We start from the raw sequence: 26,477 nt of genomic DNA, 5'->3' as shown, positions 1-26,477 counted from the left end.
ATGTGGAAAAAATTGGTTTTGAAATAGCAAAACGCTAATTGTACTTATTGCCCAATAACTTGCAGAAAAAAGCAAAAAAAAAAACAACATTGGGTATTTCTAAACGCAGGACAAATAGTAGAATCTATTTAGCAGTGTTTTCATTAGCTTTTTTGGATGAGTAAAAGATCTTTCAAATAAAAGTGAGAAAAGGGTTTTTTTTCAATTTTTGTCATATTTTATTTATTTTTTTAATAGGAAATTAGATAATATGATCAGAAAAATGGTATTTGAAGAAAGCATTTCTTGTCCTGAAAAAAACAATATATAACATGTGTGGGCACACTAAATAGGTGAGGAGAAAATTACATCTAAACACGAGCACCACAAAAGTGTTAAAACAGCCTCGGTCCCAAAGGGTACAAAAAATAAAAAACAGTCTGGTCCTAAAGGGGTTAAAGGTGGGAAAAGTTCTGACATGAATTATCTTTGTCTCGTTCTTCAACATCACAAGAAACTGACTATTTATATCCACTGTATATAAATATATTTTTTAAGACAAGGGTTTTCTTTAGATACCGTTATTTTCATAATATCATCTAATTTACAGAAAAAATGGACGCAGACAACCCCCGCTGCTAGCCGCACCTCCTCCCGAATCGTGTAGAACTCTACACGCTGCCCGGACTAAGCACCAGGGACTCCAGAAAGTTTGGAGGGGGGGGGGAGTGTTAAATGGGGGCATAAGGCATTTCTGGAGGCAGAGTGCTCTGTGAAATGCCTTTTAACCCCTTTAATGCCACTCTGCCTCCAGAAATGCCTTTTAACCCTCTATACGCCACTCTGCCTCCTGAAGTGCCTTATACCTCCCTATATTCCACTCTGCCCCATAATATGCCTTTTAACCCCCTATATGCCACTCTGGGGGTCAAAAGGCATATCTTGGGGCACAGTGGCATTTAGAGGGTTAAAAGGCATATCATGGTGCACAGTGGCATATAGGGGGTATAAGGCATTTCTGGGGCAAAGTGGCAAGCCAGGGGGCAGATGTGCATAACTGGTTGGGGAGGAGGAAATAAAAACAAAATATTTTTCTCAATCATAGCTTTTATTAAAAAAAATTGTTTACATGAATTAACATTTACTGGTAAAACTTTTTTCCTATAGGGTCGTCTTATATACAGGCTTTCTTTTTTTCATAAATTAATATTCAGATTTTGGGGGGTCGTCTTATAATCAGGGTCGTCTTTAGGGCTGCAACAACTAATCGATAAAATCGATAATAATCTATAATGAAAATCGTTGCCAACGAATATCATTGTCGATTAGTTGAATCGATTTTTATCGATTATAAAATGAGGGTTTTTTCAGAGCAAAATACCCCTCATTATATAATCCGTTTCAGTGACTCATAGCAGCAGTTCCTACTTACCAGTCCCTCCCTGTAATCACTGTGACAACTGGCCCCGCCCCTTCCTTCTCCAGAACCACATGGCTGTGACACTCATCTAACTGTAAGTATAAAATTTATATTTGGGCTGCTGCAAGTTAGGGGAGGTGGGGGTTAATTTAGGGGAAGTTATGGTTAATGGGGTGTTTAGGGTTAATTTAGGGGCCGTTATGGTTAATGGGGTGCTTAGGGTTAATTTAGGGGCAGCTATGGTTAATGGGGTCTTTAGGGTTCATTTAGGGGCAGTTATGGTTAATGGGGTGTTTAGGGTTAATTTAGGGGCAGCTGTGGTTGATGGGGTGTTTAGGGTTAATTTAAGGTAGTTGTGGTTAATGGGGTGTTTAGGGTTAATTTAATGACGAGGACTGAGGGTTAATTTAATTAATTTACGGGTCTGTGACTCTATGAGGGGACTATGAGATATCTGGGGGGTATAAGGCATGTCTGGGGAGGACGGAGTGACATATCTGGGGGTATAAGACATATAGGGTATATCAGGCATATGTGGGGAGGGCAGTGTGGCATGTCTGGGAGGCGGAGTGGCATGTCTGGGAGGCGGAGTGGCATGTCTGGGAGGCGGAGTGGCAAGCTCAAATGTGCATAAATTGGGGGCTGGTTGGGAAATAGAGACAAGAAATGCATTTTATCAAAGTTTTTTTTATTCTGCTGTTTGTATTTAACATCATTTGTTTATTAAATTATTTTAAATAAATGAAAAATTTACATTCATTCTTTTTATCCGATTAATTGAAAAAATAATCGGCCAACTAATCGATTATGAAAATAATCGTTAGTTGCAGTCCTAGTCGTCTTATAATCGAGCAAATAAATAACTTTAATTTAATGCCATGATGTGCCAGGCACGTCACTGGTTGTTAACTGACCTTTATTTGTGACGTGCCTGGCACGTCATTGGTCTTTGAGGAGATAAAGAAACCTTTGTTCGCACTACAGTTGTCCAAAACAGAGAATTCCATAAGCCATATGCTGGTGTGCCCTAACATCAAATATTGTTTCTCCTAATTTTCATTCAAACTACGCTTATAATTAAATCTTACTATGCTCTTAGAATTAATGGCAATGTATAATTATTGTTACATAGTTACATAGTTCGTAAGGTTGAAAAAAGACCTAAGTCCATCAAGTTCAACCCTTCTACCTAACCTTCCTATTCTTGATCCAAAAGAAGGCAAAAAAACCCCCTAATTAAGCTACTTCGAATTCTGCCATCGGGGGGAAAGAAATCCTTCTTGACTCCAAGATGCAATCGGATTTCTCCTTGGAGCAAGAAGCTCTAAAATATTAATGTTATTCTATTTATATCCCTGTATGTCATGTCTTTCGAAGAAAATATCGAGGCCCCTTTTGAAGGTATCTAATGTATTTGATAACACTACCCCCCCTTGGCAGTGAATTCCACTTGCCTTTATTGTCCTCACTGCAAAGAATCCCTTCCTTTGTCATCTATGAAATTTCTTTGTATATTTCTGTTAATGAACAGGTCACTGAAGAGCTCTTTATATTGGTCCTGCATATATTTATATAATGTAAGACTGCATCTTGTGATATATTTATTTTCCATCATAGATGGAATTGATGGATGAATATGATCCATTATAAATTGGTACATTTTAGCTGTATTGTCAATAACAAATATTAACAGAGCTTTATTACCTTAAATTGCTTAGTATCGGCAGGCCTCCAAAATATATTTTCTCGTCTGACCTAAGATTAAGACCAAAGTTACTTCCGGTAGATGTAGTACTTATTCTGTCCTCTTCATTGCTATCCAAGTCCACTATTGAGATATTGGCTGTAAAATATTAAGGAAAAAACAGGTTCCTGAATATTCATCTCTGAGACCTTAGATACTGTGCCGCTGGGTACCATTTGTTCACCTAAAAAGATAAAGACCCCTCACAAACACCAACAGAAAGAACTGTGGACTTGGTGATGCTACCGTCACAACAACTGGCTTCTCAGTGTAACAACGGGAACCTTTTTTGTTTTAGAACTGATTCTATTATGTGAACTTTTGGTACTCAACTATTCAAGCATGGAGGAATGTAAATGTGCTGGTGGCCTGTGTGCTTCTATATGTTTTTAACCATTAAACGTAATATACATTTGGCTGTGGGAGAGCTGTAATAATAATGCTATACCCTAACTATTTGAAATGTATCATTCAATTCAGCATATTAAAAATGCAAAATCCACAAATTGTATAAGGAAAGCACTGTTGATGTAGGTGCAGATAAGCTGACAGCATCTTGACAATACTGAGTTATTTTAGTGAAAAGACATTACCTTGTTTCTGTATTCTGGAGAGCGTGAAGAATTTCCATTTCCCATCATTATGGTTCTTGTTGCTAACTGTAAAGGCTGTACCTGATCCCAGATCATAGCTAACTTTTATACGTCCATCACTCAGCTCAACACTCATGAAATCTTTCTGTTGAAAATAAAAAATAAAGCATTTTAGTGGAAAATACATACATCTTTCACAACTACTCATTTAACAAATATTCTGTCCCTAGGTGAATAAAAATGAGACTGACATTCAGAGCTAGTGGTAGCAAATGACTATTCCAAAGTCATACAATTTAAAAATGTAGAAATTACTATCATCTACATATATATATATTTATATACTGCCTACCTTTCTCTCTCTCCTTCTCTCAAGCAAGCTGTTTAAGTATAATATTAAAACATGGTAAAACTTATTTGCTGACCAGGAGAAATATTGAATATTTGAAATTTTGGGGGTCAGAGTTCATTACAACTGATGTAGAGTATTTCTAAAATGACTTGACTTTGCAATGATCAAGTATTGCTTCTCTCCTTAGAGAGGGTAGGATCATACTTTCAACCTCCACTTGAAAAAACATCTGCAGACATCCATGGGTCCAAACAGTTTGACCTTGTGGGCAGGCATGCCCTATTGTTTATACTTTCTTTAATCTTACCAAGTCACTTGTTGCCAGGTACATAAGTAGTGCATTTGTAGAAAATGTTTTGAACTTGAACATTATGGTTGAGATATTGGGGTTCCATCGAACAGGGCGATTGACTGTAGCAAATCCTTCTCCATCAAACTGCACAGTACCCTCACTGTCTGCAAGCTGTGGGCTATAAACAATGCAAAGAATTGTTATTCACTCCATAGCAATAGGAGCAGACATGATATCATCATGAATGTTATAGAACACACAGTAGGTCAACCATTAATATATATTTTATATAATAAAAAAACAAAACATATACACTATATTATGCTAAACTATAGCTGTTTGAGAACACAATGTGTGTGTGATGTTACGGAAAGCAAGAAACCCATAATCCATCAATAATCTAATTAGTTGTTATAATCATTAATACAATAACAACAATTAATTATAGAGAAGGAATATGGATAGCCAATTTGCTGCTGTCTGTTTATAAGAGTAACATTTAGAAATATATCTATTGGCAATGTTTGAAGTAGATCTTTGTTTGCATTATTATTTTTTAAACTATGTGCAGTTTTTGTTTCAAAAAGTGGAATAGTTTAGCAATGTTTAGGATGTAAGTCCTTATAAGGCTTCCAGAACTTTCAAATCAGTTTTTTTATAACTAGTTCAAGATAGTCACCCAGAGTAAACTTTGTTTGAATAATAATAATAAATAATAAAAGATGACAGGTCCACTGTATGTGATATGATAGACCACTAGGGCTGGACCTAAGTAGGTCCCAAAGGTGCATTTTACTTAGCCCCATGAAGAAACCAGTAGCTTGGTAGTTAGGTGGCTCATACGGCACAGCCTGGACCCTCCTGTGAAGCTGACACATACATTGCAACAAAGCTCGCACTGGGATACTCAAAGCCCCTCAATGCAGGGGACAAAGATCACCCGTGTTCAAAAAAATTTAATAAAATAATAGAATAAATAACGAAAGTAACAATAAATGCTAAAATATAATTAAAAAATAAAATGGACATTATGTAACTTACATTACATTTATTTACATAATGCCAACACCTTCCATAATTCATAGACATATAGGTTTATTAATATGTGCAGGCATACAATCATATTAGGACAATTTAAATGTATGTTTTACATTACATAAATAATTTACCTGATGGAGCATCCTTTGCAGTTCCCTTCTCGGTCCCTGTAATTCCACAGTCCAATAGGTTTACCATCCAAGAATGTTTCCCCCATACAACCAGAGAATGTTGTTGTTTTAACAGCATCAGCTTTCTGTGAACATAGAACATATCAGTGCTTTAATAATAATAATAATAATAATAATAACGTATAGATTTCAGTATGGGCTTATACCGGTATTAGCATTTTTTCATATAAGGTGTCAAAATATAGTACGTCACCAGAAAAAAGCAAGTAAGCACAATGTATTGTGAATAGATTTAACGAATGCCAGTAAGTCAAAGGGGTCATAGACTAGAAACATGGTTTCCACCCCATCAAAACAATGCACTCAGTTTAATAAGCATAATGAATTGTGGATGGACAGATACAGTAGTTTCTCCATTTTCAAGGATAAGGTGGAGTCATAGTGGATGCTCATCATATAATCTGTAGCAATGAGCAATGGGTAACTACTACTCTTAGGCTAGGTTTCCACTTGTTTTTTTTTTTGCTAAAAACGCCCATAAAAACGCCAATAGCGCCACCTGGCGTTTTTTTAGTGAAAAAACGCTGCAGCCAGATGTTAGCTGTTCTTCAATAGGAAATCACAGAATGCCATATCCACTTGGCGATTTTTGTTTGGCGTTTTTTCAGTCCTCTTTGGCGTTTTTCTGCTTTTTTGGGCTCTGTGGCAGTTTTTCAAAATCGCAGCATGTTGACACTCTGGCGTTTTTTGCAAGGAAATCTGGCGTTTTTCTCCAATAGAAGTCAATGGGATAGAAAAAACGCCATGAAAAAGCCATGTGGGTTTTTTGCCTTGGCGTTTTTTATGGCGTTTTTTTCCACAGTTACAATGCAGAGGATGGACCCGGTATCTATGTGTCCTATGAGAAATAGGCTAGAAACAAACAGTTTCACACAAAACAAAGTTCATATTGAATTTTACACCATTTGGAACAAACATCCATTACAAACAAACCAACTGGATCCTGCCTGCCAAAAGCAACAGCAAACAATTTGCAGCATCATTTTGGGCCAATCTTCCTCGAGGAGCAGACATTCGGAATAAAGCATGCCTTACAAACCACAGAAAAGAGACAAAAGGGTCCGCCGGGGTGTTTAAGTAGAACTCTACCAAGTAAATGACATCAGGAGGGGGCAGATACTCGCCATTTATCCGAATCCCTTTTAGCTGGGTGAAACTTCTAACTTGGCTTCTAAGGCTAAAACGCCAGAAAAAACTCCAGAAAAAACGCCAAAACGCAGGTAAATGCAGTGGCAGTTTTCTTGGCGTTTTTCATCAAGAAAAAAAACGCAGGACAAAAACCCAAGTGGAAACCTAGCCTAATAGAGCTATCCTCTTTAGGCATTGTTTAAATAACTGGCTGTTGGTGCCAGTCGAAGGTGCCATTATTTTCTACCTGCTGCTATACTTCAAACCTTGATTGGCCTTTATGGCCTTTATGATTTCATTTTCCATGCCATGTACCATGTTTAAGTTCCTGGGATGTTTATTTTCTATGGCTCTATATTGCTTATCCAGTTGTTTTTTTCTCCTTGGTGTTTTTTTTTTTTAATCTGTTTCCTTGCTTTACTTGTTTCTTAACACACGGCCATACTGTCATGGACCTAGTGTTTGTGCACAGAGCTTGCTGGATCTTGGACCAATGTTCATTCATAGATTTATGTACCGTCACTGTCCTATCAACAAAGCATAAAAAGATCTCTTGGTCTCTTATTAGTGACTGACTGGGTATTCAATCATTGGCATTGGGTGAAGCTGACAAGGCTTTCCCCATGCTTGCTGAACTAATCGATATAACAAACATAATTTATGAGTTCTTATTTTTGATATTTTAATATTTCTCATGTTTTATATTGACTAATATTCAAATGCTAAAATTTGGCCGTAATACCTAAATGATAGACTGATATTTTGGAGAAAATAATTCAAAAAGACCATTTGGCTTTGAATTTAATGTCTTCTAGACTGGCAAAAATTACTGTTCCGACAAGCTCAAAATGTCAGTACTTGCACAAAATATAGTTAGGCTTTGGCTAATTATCTCACCATCTGGATTTCACATTCAGCAGCATGTGATTCACTATTGTAAACCAGGGTATTAATTAGTATTATTTATATTAATTATGCCTGTAAATTTATGGTATTACAAATGCTCAGCCTTTATGTGCATTTTTTTCCTTTAAATTTTAATTTGGAAAATTAAAATTAAAATACAGATTAAAAAGCAGCAAATAATCCATTTTGTTTTCTTTTTTCATTTTTGTTTTCGATCATTTTCTTGGACTTATCTAAACTTATTATTAAATATCAGCTCGTCTGAATAAGTAAATAAAAGACATGCACAGGAAGGTAGTGTAACAGTATATTAAAGGAGTAGTCATGCTCCAATTATTTTAGGGATTACGGTAGCTTTGTTTTTTGTCCCTATTTCATTTACATTTTAACAGTATTTAAGATATTTTTCTAGTTAAATTATACAACAGCAATCTTCTGACAACTAGCTTGTCAGAATCCAGAGCGTCTGTGCATGTATAGCATCTTTCTTCTTGTTGTTTACATTAAAAATGACCCACAACCTTTTGTCATTAATGAACAAAATATACCCTAAAGAAAAGTCCTAAATATCAGGCCACACTTAAGATACTTTTAATAATTTCTGGAATTCTTTTAAGATTTGACCAGGAGTCTCTGGGTGAAGCCCCACTTCATCAGGACTCTAGGTCACTGTTTGTCTTTATTTGGACCCACTAATGATTTTTTATCAGTGAAAGGACGAACATTTGAACATGAGCATTTACTTTTTAAATACAAAGTTTTTTTTCATTTGTAAGATTTTTGTTTAACCAGATATTTTTTGTCCCTAAGTGGCACTCCCCTCAAATTAAATACAGTTTATTAATGACCATTGTTTTGGGCAAAAACACTTATGTTAATGAGAAATTAATGGATTTCCATTCTAGTGTGGTAATTTTTTTAAGCTGTACGATACTCTAAACTTATTCAGTCTTATATTCAGGATGGCTTTATGCCTGTCCCACGCATGTTTAAATTTCCTTACTGTATTAACCACAGCTTTATTAGTATAAAAAATATAAGTTTTCCTCCAAAGTTGTAATAATTCAGTACAAATCAATTACTGAAACTTTAAAATCTTAAAGTTTATCTCAAATTCACACTGTTTTGCAACCTTTACAGTCTAAAACATTCACGTACAAGTATATTTGCATGTCTCTGGCAGGATAACAGTTGGGTTACTGAGTGCTGTGGAGTTATTTTCAAAACATCATTTGTTTCTTCAGAAGAAGACAAAGATATTTCTAAAATTTAGTGACACTTTTAATGCTGCTGTCAAGAACTGTACTTACCCGTGCAGCAGGTAGCCGCGTACCCGCTGCTCAACGCGTCCTCCTGCCTCGTGGCCAGACGCCGTCCCAACGACGGCGCATGCGCGAAAGCCGGCACTCTTAAAGGGAAATTGGGGGTACCTCTGGACTACTTAAACAACTGGCACCTTTGCTAAGGTGCTCAGTTGTTGTTTGTAGTTCCAGAGAGCAACTTAGCATTTGTACCTTCCTTTTGCCCTGAGTTTTACCTGTTAAACCTTTCCTGCCAGTACCTGTTCCCGTCCCGTCCCGTCCCTCCTCTTCCTATCCGTTCCCCTCGGATTGCCTTTACGGTAATTTGACCCGGATTTGGACTTGACTACTCTTTCCTCATTAACCCTTATCTGCTGTGATGCTCCAGTCGTCCGCTGTCCTGCCTGGTGTCTGCAGTTAACCCTTCATTTACCGTTGTGTCCAGTCGTCCGCTGTCCTGCCTGGTGTCTGCAGTTAACCCTTCATTTACCGTGGTGTCCAGTCGTCCGCTGTCCTGCCTGGTGTCTGCAGTTAACCCTTCATTTGCCGTGGTGCCGTCCTGCTCAGTACCTGTTGTCCCACCTTGCGGCTGCTGAGGTGTTCCTGTTTTCTACCGTTCCCTGCTCAACTCACTACTAGCAGGCCACCATTTACCTGCTGGTTAGTGGATAGTGCATGGTCCGGTCAACCTGCATAGATTCCACCCCTTCTGGACCAGGTACGCCTAACAGCTGCCTAGAAATACTTTTAAGGAATGATTATTCATAAATTATGTTCTTAAGTTACCTTCACTTTATCAGTCAAACCACCAACAAACAGCATGGCATTGGCATCTACATCTAGAATGGTGTAACCAGGAAGGGATGCAGAAGTGTATACACTGGGAACCACACCAGCACTTGGGCCATCCAAAGCCTGTACTGAAATAGTACCATTAATTCCTGACCTGTAGCCAAAAAAAAAAAAGATACAACAAAGATTTTACATTGCATTTTTATAGGGCTGTAACAATCAGTGGAATAATTGAAAATCACACACAGTAACACACTGGTACAAAAGGAGAAGAGGGCCCTGCTCTTGAGTGCTTACAATCTAGATGGTGGTTGTGGGGGAAGTGAAAAAGTAGAAGAGGACTGCTTGGATGGGGATGAGTTGGTCGACGTGAGGGCTCCAGTTAACCTGTTCCCAGGTGTTATTATAATCACAGGCTGACAAAAGCAAACATGAAAAAAAATCCCCAATACTTTCTTTTACTTAAGCAATAATATTACAAGTTATGGATATTAGATTAATAGGGACAGAACGTTGATCCAGGGATTTATTCTGATTGCCATATTTGGAGTCGGGAAGGAATTTTCCCCCTGGTATGGGGCAATTGGCATCTGCTTCATAAGGGGTTTTTTTGCCTTCCTCTGGATCAATACAGTAGGGACACAATATGTATATAGGTTGAACTTGATGGACTTTGGTCTTTTTTCAACCTTATGAACTATGTTACTATGTTACTTGGTTGCTCTGCAATATATTTTTCTTGTACTATAAAAATAACTACTCCAAGCAAACAAATGTGTACGTTATATAATATGGCTCATGAGGTGTGTACAATTTAAAAGTACAGAGGGTCTGTTCAAACTGTTTGCTAAGCGGAAGGATATTTATTCCAGTTTCTAGCAAGGTTCTTGAGGTCTCACTAAACTCAAATCACCAAAAAGGCATACTAGGATAAAATGCAATATCTAACACTTTTTAGTAAATTATAGTCCTTTTTGACATATTATACAGTTAGGTAAAACATCCCTTCCATTCCAGAGTGCTAGAGTATTTTATTGGTGAATAATAATTGATGAATAACAGTATTTTTTCTTATTCCAGCACAGGAACGAAAAAAGAAACAATGTTTTTTTTAAAAATCCAAATAATTTGTAATATTCAAAAAACATATTCATAGAATTAATGGATAGGTCAGATACTCTTTGGTTCTCATTATAATGTAATTTCAGATGCATCTCTTCCCTGTGTTTTACACATTTCTCTAAATTAAGAAATATTAGCTTTATATGCAGATGATTGTAAGGGCCGCATTAGTATTTGCAACTAAAAGGCTTGAAGCAAATATATAGTGCATATTACGATGTGCTATTAAAGAGATGTTTAACACAGAGCTACACACTAGGCTTGAGTGATGGCCAAATACATAAGAAATAAACCTATTAGGCATTTTAATATGTAACTCAGCTTTCTGTAAATTTATTCTAATAGCCTTTTCCCCCCCCTTTATGAACCTGATTATAGTGATAATCAATTTTCTTCCATGATTAGCATGATGCCAATGAAAGATAGGTTGAGTTATGTTCATGACATAGAAATTTTAAGGCCTAAATTACATTCATTGCATACAACATAAATTTAAAAGAAAACATAAGCACAGCATTCCATTTTATACAGTAAATTATAACATTTCTAATATCTTAGTAACAATTGACTTTATAATACTGTTATTTTTTTTAAAACACTTTGGTTTGGGTCCAACTGTGTTGAAGTGTTTTTACAGAAGATTGTGACAGTTAGGATGGCATTAGGCAGAAGAGTGATGTATTACATGGAGCCCGGTGGAGGAACTACCCCTGTGCTGTTAGATTAAAAGGGATTTAAACGGCCAAACATTTGTTCAGGGATTCATTTCCTGCCATGTCAATATTGGCACCAGAGGAGGGGTTCCGCAGTGTAACAGAGACGCTATGCTATCTGTACAGACTCTTCTTTGGCCCTTATGTGACTCCCCTCCAACTTATTACGCTATTTGTGGTCGGGAAAGCTGCTACCTGGTCACTGAGGGATCATGAGACAGGGAAATAGTTAATGAGAGCCATGTGTAATGTCATATCCTTAAGGATTCTCTTTTGTTTTCAGTTTAAAAACAAGTTATAAAGCAATAAAAAAAAAAAATAATAAAAAAAAAAAAATCTTGGAACCACAAATCCAAAGGCCAGCTTTGGGGACAGTGCTAATTTTGGCCATTTTGTAATGTCTTATTTATACTCAAATGCTGTGTTTATCCCTGTAGTCTTGCTAGCTGGTTTATAGTAAAACATACCGTGAAGCTTCAATTCGGTACCAGTATTGGTCATTGATATTTAAGTCTGGATATTCAACACGCCCAACCCCTGATCCAACATCCCACAAAAAGTTGACTTTTCCTTTGCGCATTTCTACAGCTAGGAAATCAGTCTAGAAAAAAAAGTAAAAACAAATAAATAACTATATAAATATGTATTAAAAAAATGACATTAATACAAAGACCTATGTGCACACGTATATAGTAATGAGCTAACTTCTTAACCTAAGTGGTAGTCATACTAATGAAAAGCATTACATATACTATGGTTTATAGTAGATTATCATAGTGTTAAAATAGGAACATATCGCTAGAGTGTCTCTTTAGGTTTTATGTACCGTTAAGCAGTGAGACACTGTAGAAAAGATCAATGGCTCTGAAAGCATTTCTCAAGTTCCAAATTTGTATAAGAACATTAAATTACACTCTCATGAATATTAAATATAGGATAAATAAGATAACATTTCTAGAGCTTTGCAAAATATAGAAAAATTCATTAATGGGAAAAGCGTGAATACATTTTTCCCTACCAAGCGTGTCCTGGAACATAAAGGGCGATCTTCCACCCATTTGCAGAAATATATTTTTTTGTTGCTTAGCTCTGCCCATTTCCTACTAAAGATTAAACACTTTGTGATTTCTCACTTTTTCTAAGATCCCTATATGAAAAAGTAAAATAATAAGAGAAATATGTTATTTCAAATACTTACAAATTTATTGCTTCCAAGGTAAAACAGTAAATTGTCCGGGGTGGTTGTTTTTACATTTAAGATAATTGTATTATATCTCCCTTTCTTAATGTCGGGTCTATATGTACGAATGCAGTCGCCTCCAGAAGACACAGAAACTTTAATCTGCAAAAAAACACCAAAGAAAAGGTTCCTACTTAAATATTCTGTAATCAGTGAAGGGAAGATTTCAATGTTACACAAATTCCATTCCTTATTTTACACATTACACATAAAGTTATTTGCCACTCAATCACTTGGGATATCTGTAAATGTATTCTCGTTCTGAAAGTATATTGATCAAAGCAGTCTACTTTCACTTAAATAACATTCAGAAGTCTTAATAGTGGTTTGAAGTGGCACCCAAGAGGGACTGTTCTAAGTAAATGTGCCTGCTTTTCTTTCTTTAAGTGTCGGAGGTCTCATCAAAGAAGAACTATTCCAGAATAAAGCCCCTTTTTATAGTCTCCTTTACCTTTGGTGTACCCCTTTTAACAAATGGGATTAATAATAAATGTTGATTTATTAAACATAATAACTATAAATAAGACAGGCCTCTGATAATCCATTTGCTCGTAGAGTTTATACACCTTCACTCCATACCTGGAGTGGTTGGAAGGTATCTATTGCTTGAATCCCAACCTTCCCTAGATATTACTTCCAGGAGTATAAGCCTCTGTAATACTTGGCAGCTAGATAGATAATCAGGGGATGGATTTTATTCAGCCTGTCAAATTGGGGGTGTAGGATCGTTTCATACCTTTGCCTAGCCATAGACTGGGCATAAATGGGGTTTCTACAGATGCAGGGCTTTTTAATGAATTACTTAAAATTGATGAAATTCTGGAACATCAATGGAGGTCCGTGGCTGATTTGCAAAAAAATAATTAGGGCCAGCAGCATGGTTATATTTTGAGGCAATGTCCATAAGACATAATCTCTTCAAAAAAGCTTCACAAACTGCAATGGGGTAAATCCTGTTACATCAATATTGATGTTCCGGCATTGCAGCAACACCATTTGAGTGAAGACAGTGAGAAGTGGCAGCTGCAGTTTAGAGTTTATAAATGTAAAATAATGCACTTGGGACAAAAACTCTATCTCCATAAAGATAATATAATTCTAGAGAGTTCAGAGAAAGGCTACTAAAATTATTCTGACTCCGATTGTTGTGATAGCGATCTATCCCTTGTAAGACCTCTATGCCTGGCCTGAATAGGCAGATATAACCACTGCGGACAATCCTTGTCAGATAGCTGAACTCACCAATACCGGTTTTCATCCAAGAGCTGGTTTATTCTGTACAACAAACAACTGAATACAGCAGAATTAATGGATTTCAGTATTATGCGGTCAAAAGATGATGCTTTCCTAGCTTAGCATGCAGAATACATGTGTCCCTGTTACATGTGGCAGATACAAGCAGCCATGATACAGGAAGTGCCTCACTAGAAAGCAGGGGTGGGGTTTACATGCAAAGGAAATGTGATAAGTGCATTACCAAAAAGGGCCAGAAGATGGCAGCTAACTAACCATAGAGAAATCCATAGTAAATGGATTAAAGAATAAACTATGTAATTCCCATCTACAATAAGGGGACATCCTCTACGGCTGGAGGAAAGAAGGTTTCTACACCAGCACAGACGGGGGTTCTTTACAGTAAGAGCGGTGAGATTATGGAACTCTCTGCCAGAGGAAGTGGTGATGGTAAACTCAATAAAAGAGTTCAAAAGGAGCCTGGACGTGTTTCTTGAAAGCAATAATATTACAAGTTATGGATATTAGATTAATAGGGACAGAACGTTGATCCAGGGATTTATTCTGATTGCCATATTTGGAGTCGGGAAGGAATTTTCCCCCTGGTATGGGGCAATTGGCATCTGCTTCATAAGGGTTTTTTGCCTTCCTCTGGATCAACACAGTAGGGACACAATATGTATATAGGTTGAACTTGATGGACTTTGGTCTTTTTTCAACCTTATGAACTATGTTACTATGTTACTATGTTACTAATGAGAATACTAACTGTGTAACAGCATACTCCCCGTCTGGCAATGTAAATGTCACTATTTACACCATAACGGTAGTTATACAGTTGCAAATAAACAGTGCAATTTACTTGATGTCTTGAAAACATAAAGGAGAACATGCAGATAATGCAACAACTATAATGTAAGACTTCAAGTTGTAACAATAAAGTTCAAGACTCTTCCTTCTTGAAGTCACAGGTAGGATTCAGCAGCATACGCAAGCAAGTTCATTCTTCAAAGGACAAAAGCAAAATAAGTTCCGTGATAGGTCTTTTGAAAGTCTTTACAGTCCCTTGTCTTGCAACTTTCACCTTCAGCAATGTCCCTTGCAGAAAGAAGCTTGCGATGGTTTGTACAAGCCTTATCCACTTGGAAAAACGTCCAAAGCGATGACAGTCCAAGACGAGTCTTTGTTTAGTTCGGGTGACGAGGGTTTTAACTTCCGGACGAATCTCTGGATCTTTGTCAGGTTCTACAATACTGAAGACATCAGCTGCGGTTTCTTCTGGATGATCCAGCAGGAATTCAGGACCTGTTATCCAAGAAGAATTTGCAAAGGCACTTGCAGAAACTGGCCTGGTGGCATGATCTGCAGGATTAATTTCAGATGGGACATAATGCCATTGTTCAGGTTTAGATGATTTCCTGATTCTTTCAACACAGTTGCTGACATACACGTAGAAACATTTAGTCTGGTTGTATATATAGCCCAGAACAACTTTGCTGTCTGTGTAGAATTTGGTGTCATCTATAGGAATGTCCCGCTCACGTAGTATGAAATCTGCAATTTCTACAGCTAGCACAGTCCCACAAAGTTCAAGCCTAGGGATAGTGTGCTCTGGCTTAGGTGCTAACTTAGCTTTCCCAAACAGAAACCCTATGTGGGTTTGATTAGAGGAGTCTCTTACCTTGAGGTAGGCAACAGCTGCTATGGCCTCAGTAGACGCATCTGAGAAGATGTGAAGCTCTTTTCTCTTACTTGTAGTAAGGGAAGCTGAAGTGTAGCAGTGTGGTATACGGATTCCATCTAAGGCATGTAGAGATTGTTTCCAGGACTCCCACTTTGGGAGCTTGTCTGTTGGCAATGGAGCGTCCCAATCTTTAATAGTCTCTGAGAACTGTCTGAGCAAGGATTTGCCTTGTATAGTGATGGGAGCCACAAATCCTATGGGTTCGTATAGGCTGTTCACTACTGACAGAACACCACGCTTGGTAAACGGCTTGTCTGCAGAGCTGACTTGAAAACCGAAGGTGTCCCTTAATAAGTCCCACCGTAGGCCCAGACTTCTCTGTGGCGGCATGTCCATCCCCAGGTTTATGTCTGTGAACCCCATGGCATGATCGTCAGGTTGAAAGGCTTTCATGACGGCAACACTATTTGAGGCAATCTTGTGTAGTCTAAGGTTAACCTCAGAAAGCATACCTTGTGTCCTTTGGAGCAGATCTATGGCTTCTTCAGCTGTAGGTAAAGACTTAAGTGCATCGTCAACATAAAAGTTTCTCTCAATGAAATGTCGAGCGTCCACGCCATACTCCTTTTCTCCATCAAGGGCAGTCCCTCGTAAACCATATGTTGCAACAGCGGGTGAGGGACTATTCCCGAAGACATGTAGTTTCATGCGGTATTCCATGATCTCATTGTCCATGTTGTTGTTACGGTGCCACAAAAACCTTAGGAAGTTCCTATGGTCTTCGCGTACAACGAAGCAATGGAGCAATGAAACATTTGCTCAATGTCGGCAGTTACTGCAACTGGCTCTCTTCTAAACCTCATAAGTACACCTACAAGATTGTTGGTTAGATTTGGGCCCGTAAGAAGAACATCGTTCAGGGATACGCCTTGATACTTGGCGCTGGAGTCAAATACTACCCTGATTTGTTTAGGCTTGCGTGGGTGATACACTCCGAAGAAAGGCAGGTACCAGCACTCATCGCGTCTTTGAAGTGGTGGCGCTGGTTCGGCGTGATCATTGTCAAAGATCCTTTTCATAAAGGCGATGAAATGATCCTTCATTTCAGGCCTGTTCTTTAATGTTCGTTGAAGTGAGTTGAATCTGGATAGAGCCTGTTCACGATTGGTTGGGAGTTTGGCCCTTGCAGCACAAAGAGGTAATGGCGCAACCCAGCTATTAGACTCATCCTGGAAGAATTCTGTATCCATTATTTTTATGAACTCTCTGTCTTCAACTGACAAGGCTACTTTGTTGTCATCACTGGTAGTACTAAACACTGCAGCACCTAGGTTGTCATCACAAAGGACAGGAGTAACATGCCGTACTTGGATAATGTCAAGAGGCTTCTCCTTTACTTCATAATGGTGAGGGCATCGTTTGAAGTGGGAGGCACGTCCATTCTCCAACACGTATGTTTTGAAGGAGCAGACCTCAGATGACGTACGCATCCTGCCCAAGCACACATCGCCCACTATTACCCAGCCTAAGTCAAGTCTTTGTGCATAAGGAGCGTCGTCAGGTCCATCACACTGTTCGCGTACTTAATGTCTCTTCCTAGCAGAATCAAAATTTCAGCACTCGTGTCCATTGCAGGAATCTCATCAACAAGGTGCCTTAAGTGAGGATGATGATATGCGGCTTCTGGAGTGGGAATCTCTTCCCTTTCGCCTGGTATCTGGTCACACTCAACTAACGTTGGTAGGGGTATGCCCTCTCCCTCCTTGATGTGAGAGACCATGAACCCATCGACCCTTCTGCCGAAGGTTTCTACTTGACCAGAACAGGTCCTGAGAGTATATGGTGTGGCGTGACCCTCTATGCCAAAGATCTCAAAGAATTTAGGCTTAACCAGGGATCTATTGCTCTGTTCATCTATTATGGCATACATTCTAGTAGCTTTCTCAGGATGGTCCTTCGGGTATATCTTGACTAGGCATACCTTGGCACAGCATTTGTGATCCAAGCCCTTTCCACAGACTTCTGTGCATGAAGAGAAAACATTATCTTTGGCTGGAGCATGACCTCCCCGCCATAGGTAGCTGCTGTAGGTTGTCTGGAAGTGGAGTAGGATGCATTGCTGTAACATGTCTGTCGCTACTGCATTCTGTGCACTTGATCACGACTTTACAGTCTTTAGCGAGATGGCTATAAGAAGCCTCGTCCTTGAAGCAAATTCCAAGTTTCTGGAGAATCTCCCCGCGCTCTTGTAAAGTCTTTGCCCTTAGCCCACAACATTTCTTAAGAGGGTGAGGCTTCTTGTGAATAGGACACTGACGATTAGGGTCTTTATCTCTGTCATCCACAACACCCTGATCGCTAGGTGAGGTAGTGGAAGGTGAGATGTCTGTTCTCTTGACAGATATTGCTCTATTAAAGTCTCTACTTTTAGGTACTGTGTTATCGTACCTTGATGATGATGATGAGGATGAGGATGAAGCAGGCAAGCTGGGTTCACTGAAGCTGAAGCTGGGGTCGTTTCTCATCCAGGCTTGATCACTAATGAACCTGCACAAGTATGAGAATGGAGGAAAGGATACGTTATTGTCTCTTTTGTACCTTGAGCCCTGTTGTGCCCATTTCTCTTGCAAGCCATATGGCAGTTTAGACACCACTGGGTTGACACCATGAGCAGTGTCCAGGAAGCTTAGTCCAGGTAGACGTGGGTCTGTCTTTGCCAACTCTAGCTCCATGAGGAGGTTATTCAGATCTTGCAGTTTGCGATAGTCTTTGTTTGCTAATTTTGGGAAGTGTTGCAGTCTCTTGAATAGAGTGCTTTCTATGGCTTCAGAGCTACCATAGGCTTGCTCAAGTCTTGCCCATGCAGCAACAAGACCTGCATCTGGGTGGTCAACGTGTACTGTTCTCAGTCCTTTAACACGATCTGAAGATTCTGGTCCCAGCCACTTTATGAGCAAATCAAGTTCTTCCTTAGCAGTAAGGTTGAGATCAGCAATAGCAGCCTTGAAGGTTGATCTCCAGGCCCTGTAGCTCTCTGCACAATCGTCAAACCTTGAGAGGCTAGTGTTAATGAGCTCACGGCGTACCATATATCTGGCAAAGTCATTCAAATCTGATTTCTCCCTCTTTGGTGCCAAAGTAACTTGTGGAACCCCTTGGGTGTAGAAGTTCTCTGGTGATGTAGGGTGAGGTTTACCAGGGTAAAATGATGTTGCATGAGCGTTTAACTGTGGTGTAGTCTCTAAGGCTTGTGCTGGCTGTGGCTTGAGTTGCAGCTTGTCACTGGAAATCACGTTGTTGTTGGCAGGAGTTGATGTGGTTTTCTGCATAGAAGCACTTGTGTTATAGAGTTGAGAGGTCTCCGTGTTGAGAGTCAGAACAGTGTTGTTAGTAGGAGGTGCAGGGGATGACTCTGTGTCTTTGGAAATGTTATGCTTTAGTACGTATTCACTGGTGCGTTCAACTGGATCTTCCAGTTCTGCTGGGATAAAACAGTCCGAATTAGTGCTTTGTCCCATTGCTTGTTCAAGGACTTTCAGCCTTGCCAGGGAAGCTGCTTCCTCCCCTTCCATTTGCAAAATCTTTATTTGGGAATCTAACTCTGCTTGCTTTCTGGCGAAAGAGCTTCGCGCTTTTTCTGATTCGGCATCATTGCAAGCCTGTATTATCTTGTCGCTTAACGTAGAACTTCTGGAGCAAGAGGATCTAGAAGGAAGTGCAGTGCGCTTGGTTGAAGTGGATCTGTGAGATCTGGTCTCTTGCAGTTGAATAATGCGGATTTCTGCCTTAAGCTTAGCATTTTGCACTGTGAGATCCCTTTGTTGGTTCAGTGCATTGATCCTGGTCAGTTCTGCTGAAGAATCCTCTATATTAGAGTCCTGCAAGAAAGCTGAGTATTTTACAGATTCAGCTGGTTGATCAATAAAGTGTGACAAAACTGAAATGCAGTGTGAGGTTCTGTCCCAGAGGTCTGACAGATTACTGGAGAACTCATCTCTAGTGGCTTCATAGTTTTCCCTGAGTTTCTGTGTTGGTATTATTGTACGTTTGGGTCGTACACTCTGTTCCGGATCTGTTCCCCGTACGACTGCCGGTTCAGCAGCATGATGTATCTGCGTTGATTCAGCCATAAAAGAGTGTTCAGAGCCTTGTCTAGACATTTTGCGAAAAATGGTACTGTTTCTTTAAGAAGATGAACAGCAGCTTAGACAGGTGAGGTAACGCAGTTTAATGTAGAGAAACAGTTTTCAACATTCACGTGAAGTGCAGTAAGCTTACGCGACCATGTGCTTTACAAGATGGTGGATAGCACTGAGCTTGATTGCAGATTAGGTACACACATATACACAGCAGGCTGTAGAAATTCTATGCATCTTTTGACTATTCTGACTCCGATTGTTGTGATAGCGATCTATCCCTTGTAAGACCTCTATGCCTGGCCTGAATAAGCAGATATAACCACTGCGGACAATCCTTGTTAGATAGCTGAACTCACCAATACCGGTTTTCATCCAAGAGCTGGTTTATTCTGTACAACAAACAACTGAATACAGCAGAATGAATGGATTTCAGTATTATGCCAGGGCTTGACAAATTTGTTGTGAATCTAGGCGCCAGGTAAAAAAGTTAGGAGCCAGGATTTTTTTTAAACTAACAGTTGGTTAGGAGTGATTTGACCTGGAAGCACCCCGGACTTTCAGGTCAGTTTTTTTTTTTTATTATTAATTTTTTTTTTAACTCTTTCGATGCTGATGTTCCATTGGAGCACAGCATTGACTGATATTTAGTCCCCACAAGCTTGTGGGGAAAAATGTTAACCCCTGCAATGCCACGAATGTGTCATACACAAGTGTGGCATTGAAGGGGTTAACGCTGCACTGTCGCTCTCATGGAGCGATCAGGCAGCAGGGGGGTGTTGGGGCTGGTCTCCACATGAGTGTGGAGACCAAAGAACCTTCTCCCCTGTCCCTGAAGCTGCCTCTGGCAGCTGGGACTCAATTGCTGGTCTATAGACCAGCCATTGCAGGGAGGGGAGTCTTTGATGACTGCTGTAGGCTTCCATGCCTACAGGAATCATCAAAGGGCTTGTATGGGCTCGTTTTTGCTGTTGCTGGTCTGCCTGGGCTTCCAGGCAGACCACCAGCAGCAGAGCCCCGTACAAAACGGGAATTAACCCCTAAATGCCGTGATCGCGGCATTGAAGGGGTTAACGCTGCACTGTCGCTCTCATGGAGCGATCAGGCAGCAGGGGGGTGTTGGGTCAGGTCCCCACACTTGTGTGGGGACCCAATCAACACACAACCCCCTTCCCTGAAGCTGCCTGTGGCAGCTGAAAACACGATTGCTGGTTTTGCAGCAACGGCGGTTTCAGCCTACAGGATCACTCCGTGGGAGTGATCTCAGGCTCGGGGGCGGGCTCTGAGTGGCTGTGCTGTCTGCCCAGACTCCTGGGCAGACAGCAGCAGCAGCGCCCCCGTGTGGTTACTCAGCCTCTTACATCCACATTTTTTATGGATGTAAGAGGCTGACAAAACCTAGGCGCCAGGACAAAATTCTGTCGCCATGGCGACCTGGGATTTGTCGAGCCCTGTATTATGCGGTCAAAAGATGATGCTTTCCTAGCTTAGCATGCAGAATACATGTGTCCCTGTTACATGTGGCAGATACAAGCAGCCATGATACAGGAAGTGCCTCACTAGAGAGCAGTGGTGGGGTTTACATGCAAAGGAAATGTGATAAGTGCATTACCAAAAAGGGCCAGAAGATGGCAGCTAACCATAGAGAAATCCATAGTAAATGGATTAACCCATTCGTGACAAAGGCTGATTTTACTTTTTGCACCCTTCGTGACAATGGCCGTTTTAACATTTCTGCGCTGCTCGTGTTTAGTTGTAATTTTCTTCTTTCCCGTTTACTGAACCCACACACATTAGATATTGTTTTTTTCAGGACAAGAAGGGCTTTCTTTAGATGACATTGTTTTGATTGTATCATATTATTTACTATTAAAAAAAGTATAAAATATGGTGAAAAATTTTGAAAAAAATGACTAACTTTTAGTTGAAAAATCTTTTACTCATCTATAAAAGGTAATGAAAAAACCTGCTAAATAGATTCTACTATTTGTCCTGAGTTTAGAAATACCCAATGTTTTTATGTTTTTTTGCTTTTTTCTACACATTATGGGGCAAAAAGTACAGGTAGCGTTTTGCTATTTCAAAGCCTTTTTTTCCAAATCTGGTAATTCTTCCCCCCATGTGCCATTTCGGGTATCTTTGAAGCCGGCCAATGCAATTTAACCCATCAAGTCATATATTTTTGAAAACTAGACAGCCCAGGGTATTCCAAGTGCTAGTATTTTAACCCTTTCCAAGCACTAATTCTAATCATAAAACACCCCAATATGTGTTTAGCAACATCTCCTGAGTACAGCGATACCTCACATGAATGATTTTGCCTGGGTGTTTGGGGGCAAAAGGGCCACATTTGGGGCATGCGCATTTTCAATGTTGAACTTTGGCATTTGGGGATCCACTGCCCATGCCCTATTTGGCACATCTTTGAGCCGGGCCATTTCAGTGTGCCCCATAAAGCCATATATTTTTGAAAACTAGACACCCCAGGGTATTTCAAATGCTAGTATTTTAACTCTTTCCATGCACCATATCTACCACCAGTCTTTGTCAAACTTTGTGGTAGTCATTTTTTTGCAATTGTTTTGTCACACACATTTTACTTCAGGTATGAATTAAAAAGTTCTCGTATATGTCACTATCACAAAACACCCCAATATGTGTTCAGCAACATCTCCTGAGCACAGTGATACCCCACATGAATGATTTTGCCTGGCTGTTTGGGGGCAAAAGGGCCACATTTGGAGCGTGCACATTTTTCAATGTGGAACTTTGGCATTTGGGGATCCACTGCCCATGCCCTATTTGGTACATCTTTGAGCGGGGCCATTTCAGTGTGCCCAATAAAGCCATATATTTTTGAAAACTAGACACCCCAGGGTATTTTAAATGCTGGTATTTTAACTCTTTGCATGCACACATTTTACCACCAGCATTTTTTCAAAGTTTGCAGTAGTATTTTTGTGTGTGTATTTTTCCCACACACACCTACTTTATGTATGAATTTACAGCTCCTGGTATATGCCGCTGTCACACGACACCCCAATATGTGTTCAGCAACATCTCCTGAGTACAGTGATACCCCACATGCATGGGTTTGTCATTTTTGGGGGGAACTAAAAGGCCACATTTGGTACGTGTGCATTTTTCTAATTGGAAATTGGATGTGTGGCCATCCTTCCCCCCGTGTTATTTGGGACATTGTTGAATCCGGCCAATTCAATTTACCCCATCAAATCATACATTTTTTTAAAGTAGACACCCCATGGGCATTTAATATGCCAGTATTTTAACTCTTTCCATGCGAGAATTGTTTTAAGCTAATGTGCTAATTTTAGGACTTGCTCACAAAAATATATTTTTTATATATATATTTTAATTTTTTTTTTGCCTTTTTTAAAACATTTTTAAGATTTTTTTTCAACTTGAAGGTTCCCCTGATAGTGACATCAGAGGGAAATTATTTTTACATTTTACTGTTTTTTTACTATTTTTTTTCTAATGATTATTAATTTTATTTTATTTTTAATTTATTTTTTTCTAATCACACTGTGATTAGAAAGCTGAGCTCCATTGACTTGCATGGTTGAATGCAGTACCTGTATTCAACCTGCAAGTGGAGCCAGAGTTCTCTAGAGGGTCAGGAGACCGTCTAGCGAACTTTTTCGTCTTTATTATTTTTTTTCCCGGGTCGCCGCCATCTTGCTGATGGCGAAGATCACCGGCAGCTGCGACCGCTCTCCGGAGCAGTCACAGTCCATCAAGAGGTAAGTGTATGGTGTCGCTGGATGCCTCCTGATCGAGGCATTCCAGCGACACCATTTAAGTTTAGGAGGTGATCGTTGATCGCCTCCTAAACGCTTTTAAAACGGGCGTCCGCCGCCATACATTGTATGGCGGATGTTGACGCCCCGGGGAGGGGCCAGACATGGCCCCTGATTCCGATCATGGCGTTGCTGAATGCCTCGAGGTCGAGGCATTACAGCAACGCCATTTGGGTAAAAAAAAAAAAATAAATAAAAAATAATAAAAAAAAAATATAAAAAAAATCGATCACGCCGTGCCAGAACCGGCAATTGTCATTAAGGGGTTAAGGACCCTTACAACATAGCACATTAACACCCTCCCATATTCCTTTAGCTCACCTTTCTTAGTCCCTCTCCTGCATTACTTTTATTAGTGTGGCTGGTCCATCCCTTACACTGGCACTTTTACCTATTGTGTAATACACCCTAAATCCCTCTAGATTGTAAACTTGTTTGAGCAGGGCCCTCCTCACCTGTTTTCTCTGTTAGTCAATTTGTTATGTTACATGCTATTTGGTATGTCTTGTCTACCCATTGCTACAGAATTTGATGGCACTATATAAAACAATAAATAATAATAATAATATTGGCCAAGAAGTGACCATAATCAAAAATAATAGTCAGAGGCTTAGATGTAATGTAAGGAAGTTGTTAAGTGGAACAGACTCCTAGCAGATGTGGTAGAGGTTAACACATGAAAAGAATTTAAACATGTATGGGATAGGCATATGGCTATCCTTAATCGAGTACGAGACCAAGGATTTATTAAGTCTATTAAGCAGGTACATACTAGATGAGGTGAAAAGAAATGCAGGTCTTAGCTATGATTTCTAGATTAACATACGTTTAGATGTGGAAATAATTATTTGGATTTGTAATAAATATCTAATAAATGAAAGGATATGAAAAGTTTTTCAAGCTTATTTGTAACCTGCATATGGGCTGATTGAGCCACAGCCTATAAATAACTGGAAATAATATAATTTACAGAGCCCGAATGACATTATAAACCATGAGAAATGGCACACTAAAATGCCCTTGACTGAAAATTATTTTGAATTTTTTTTTTTTAACAATAAAAATACTTAACCTTTTTCTTGCTGGAGACAACTACCTTCAGAATTTCCTGTTATTGAATACCAGGATTTGGCAGGAACATATTCAAGAAACATAATTTCCATTGTTATTTCTTGGCTTATTCTCACCATTTTAATTACACTTTAGGGTTGCATAACATTTAATGAGCCACATAACATTCCCGAAAACAACTACTTTGTTTTGTAGTATTTTCAGTCTGACTGATATCTCTAAATTATTATTTTAATGAAATAATATCTTTTGTAACATCAGCAGTATAATGATAAAATATACAACGGGACTAAAATTTTGTATTAAAATTTGCATTCTTACAAACCACAAAATGTGTTAAATTTCTTAGGAAGGTAGAAATTTTTTTTATAAACTCAATCCGCAACACTGTAAATGACAGAAGCTAGGCTTGAAACTAGATCTTAAAATATCCTGCACAAATTATGCAGTGTTTTTCATTAGTTATACAGTACTTGCACAGTAACAGGACAGATTAATAAATATAAATGTATAAATAATGTATGACTACTTTCATCACAAGAATCAAATACAACACTGATTTGGTGCATCACAAATGTAAAAAAATTAATTAAAGAGTAAATATACAATTTTTATGTTAAAGTAACCAGATTTGACTGTGCCCCTTGAAATCATTATGTGCTTCGCTGTAGACCTTTTTTTCTGGCCTCACATCTTGTAGTATTTTACAGATACCTATACAGTACTGTATAAGAATAGCGGATTGAACTATAGAGAAGTATTATTTAATATTGTTTAAGTTAAAGAAATAAAACACAAAAAAAAAACGATGAAGCTTATATAGATAATAACTTGACAGGGCACATCCAATCTGCTCTAGATTCACCAAAGCTGCCATTTGTTATTTGGATAACTCTAGTAATTCCAGAGCTAATACAAGCAGAAAAACCTCGACCCCAGGTATGTGTGCATTTATCAGGCCAAAACCAGTCTGGGGCTTGTCCCTAGCCACTTTGGTAACTAAAGATAACCCTGGGCCAATTGCATGTTCCATAAAGGCAACTCTACATTTGGATGTCTGCATTATTAACTTTAGTTGTAATTTCCACCATGGTGATCATGTGTTTTATCACCCCATTGGCACTTAAAAATAATTTGCTAACCTGTATTGTTTGATGGTTTGGGCAAAATGCCTAGGAGTTTGGATCATCAGCAAGAGGCAAGACAGAAAATGCTACGAGCACAATCTGACTCTTCATAAGTCTACTTACCTATTGTCATTTTATTCTGTTTTGATAGGAAAAAAAATCTAAATGTCACGCATACTTTTCTAATACCAAGTAGTTTTGGGGAGGTTAAGTGAACTGAGTTCTGGAGTTATTGTTTTGCATTTTAGGTTAATTTATAACCTCTTTTTCAGATTGTATATGAAGATCAACATGAGTTTAGTGATTCTCTATCAATGTTTCTGTTTGGTACGTTTGTCCAAATACATTTTCCCTTAAGGTAACGAAGGATCAGAACTAGGGCTGCAACTAGAGGGTCCTCCTCTCTGGCAGCTGGCGAACGTTGCGTAATGCTGCTCCGCTGCTGCTGGCCCGTACTTCTGCCAGGGCTTCTATGGTGGAGCACCGAAAGGCCACGTCCCGCTGGTGCTCCATCATAGAAGCCCTGGCGGAAGAGGAGGGCAGTAGCGGAGGATGTCTGCACGCATTGCACATACGCCTGTCGACTGTCAGAGA

General features: G+C 39.1%; 1 protein-coding gene across 1 annotated transcript in view; it reads right to left on the bottom strand.

Moving 5' to 3' along the window:
- The window catches only part of LOC149275966 (laminin subunit alpha-2-like), a 411,836-nt gene that overhangs the window by 37,155 nt on the left and 348,204 nt on the right, over positions 1-26,477 (bottom strand). Inside the window, 7 exon segments of the mRNA XM_089504075.1 lie at positions 3,104-3,242; positions 3,737-3,881; positions 4,396-4,558; positions 5,550-5,674; positions 9,731-9,890; positions 12,039-12,172; positions 12,770-12,913. Of these exon segments, the coding sequence (XP_089360201.1) occupies positions 3,104-3,242; positions 3,737-3,881; positions 4,396-4,558; positions 5,550-5,674; positions 9,731-9,890; positions 12,039-12,172; positions 12,770-12,913 (1,010 nt within the window).

This window comes from Sceloporus occidentalis, unplaced genomic scaffold (genome assembly GCF_023333645.1).
Source record: "Sceloporus occidentalis isolate IW3139 unplaced genomic scaffold, rSceOcc1.0.p SCAF_254, whole genome shotgun sequence".
Lineage (NCBI taxonomy): Eukaryota > Metazoa > Chordata > Lepidosauria > Squamata > Phrynosomatidae > Sceloporus > Sceloporus occidentalis.
The sequence above is the reverse complement of the archived record's forward strand: the minus strand, read 5'-3'. Positions and strand labels throughout refer to the sequence as shown.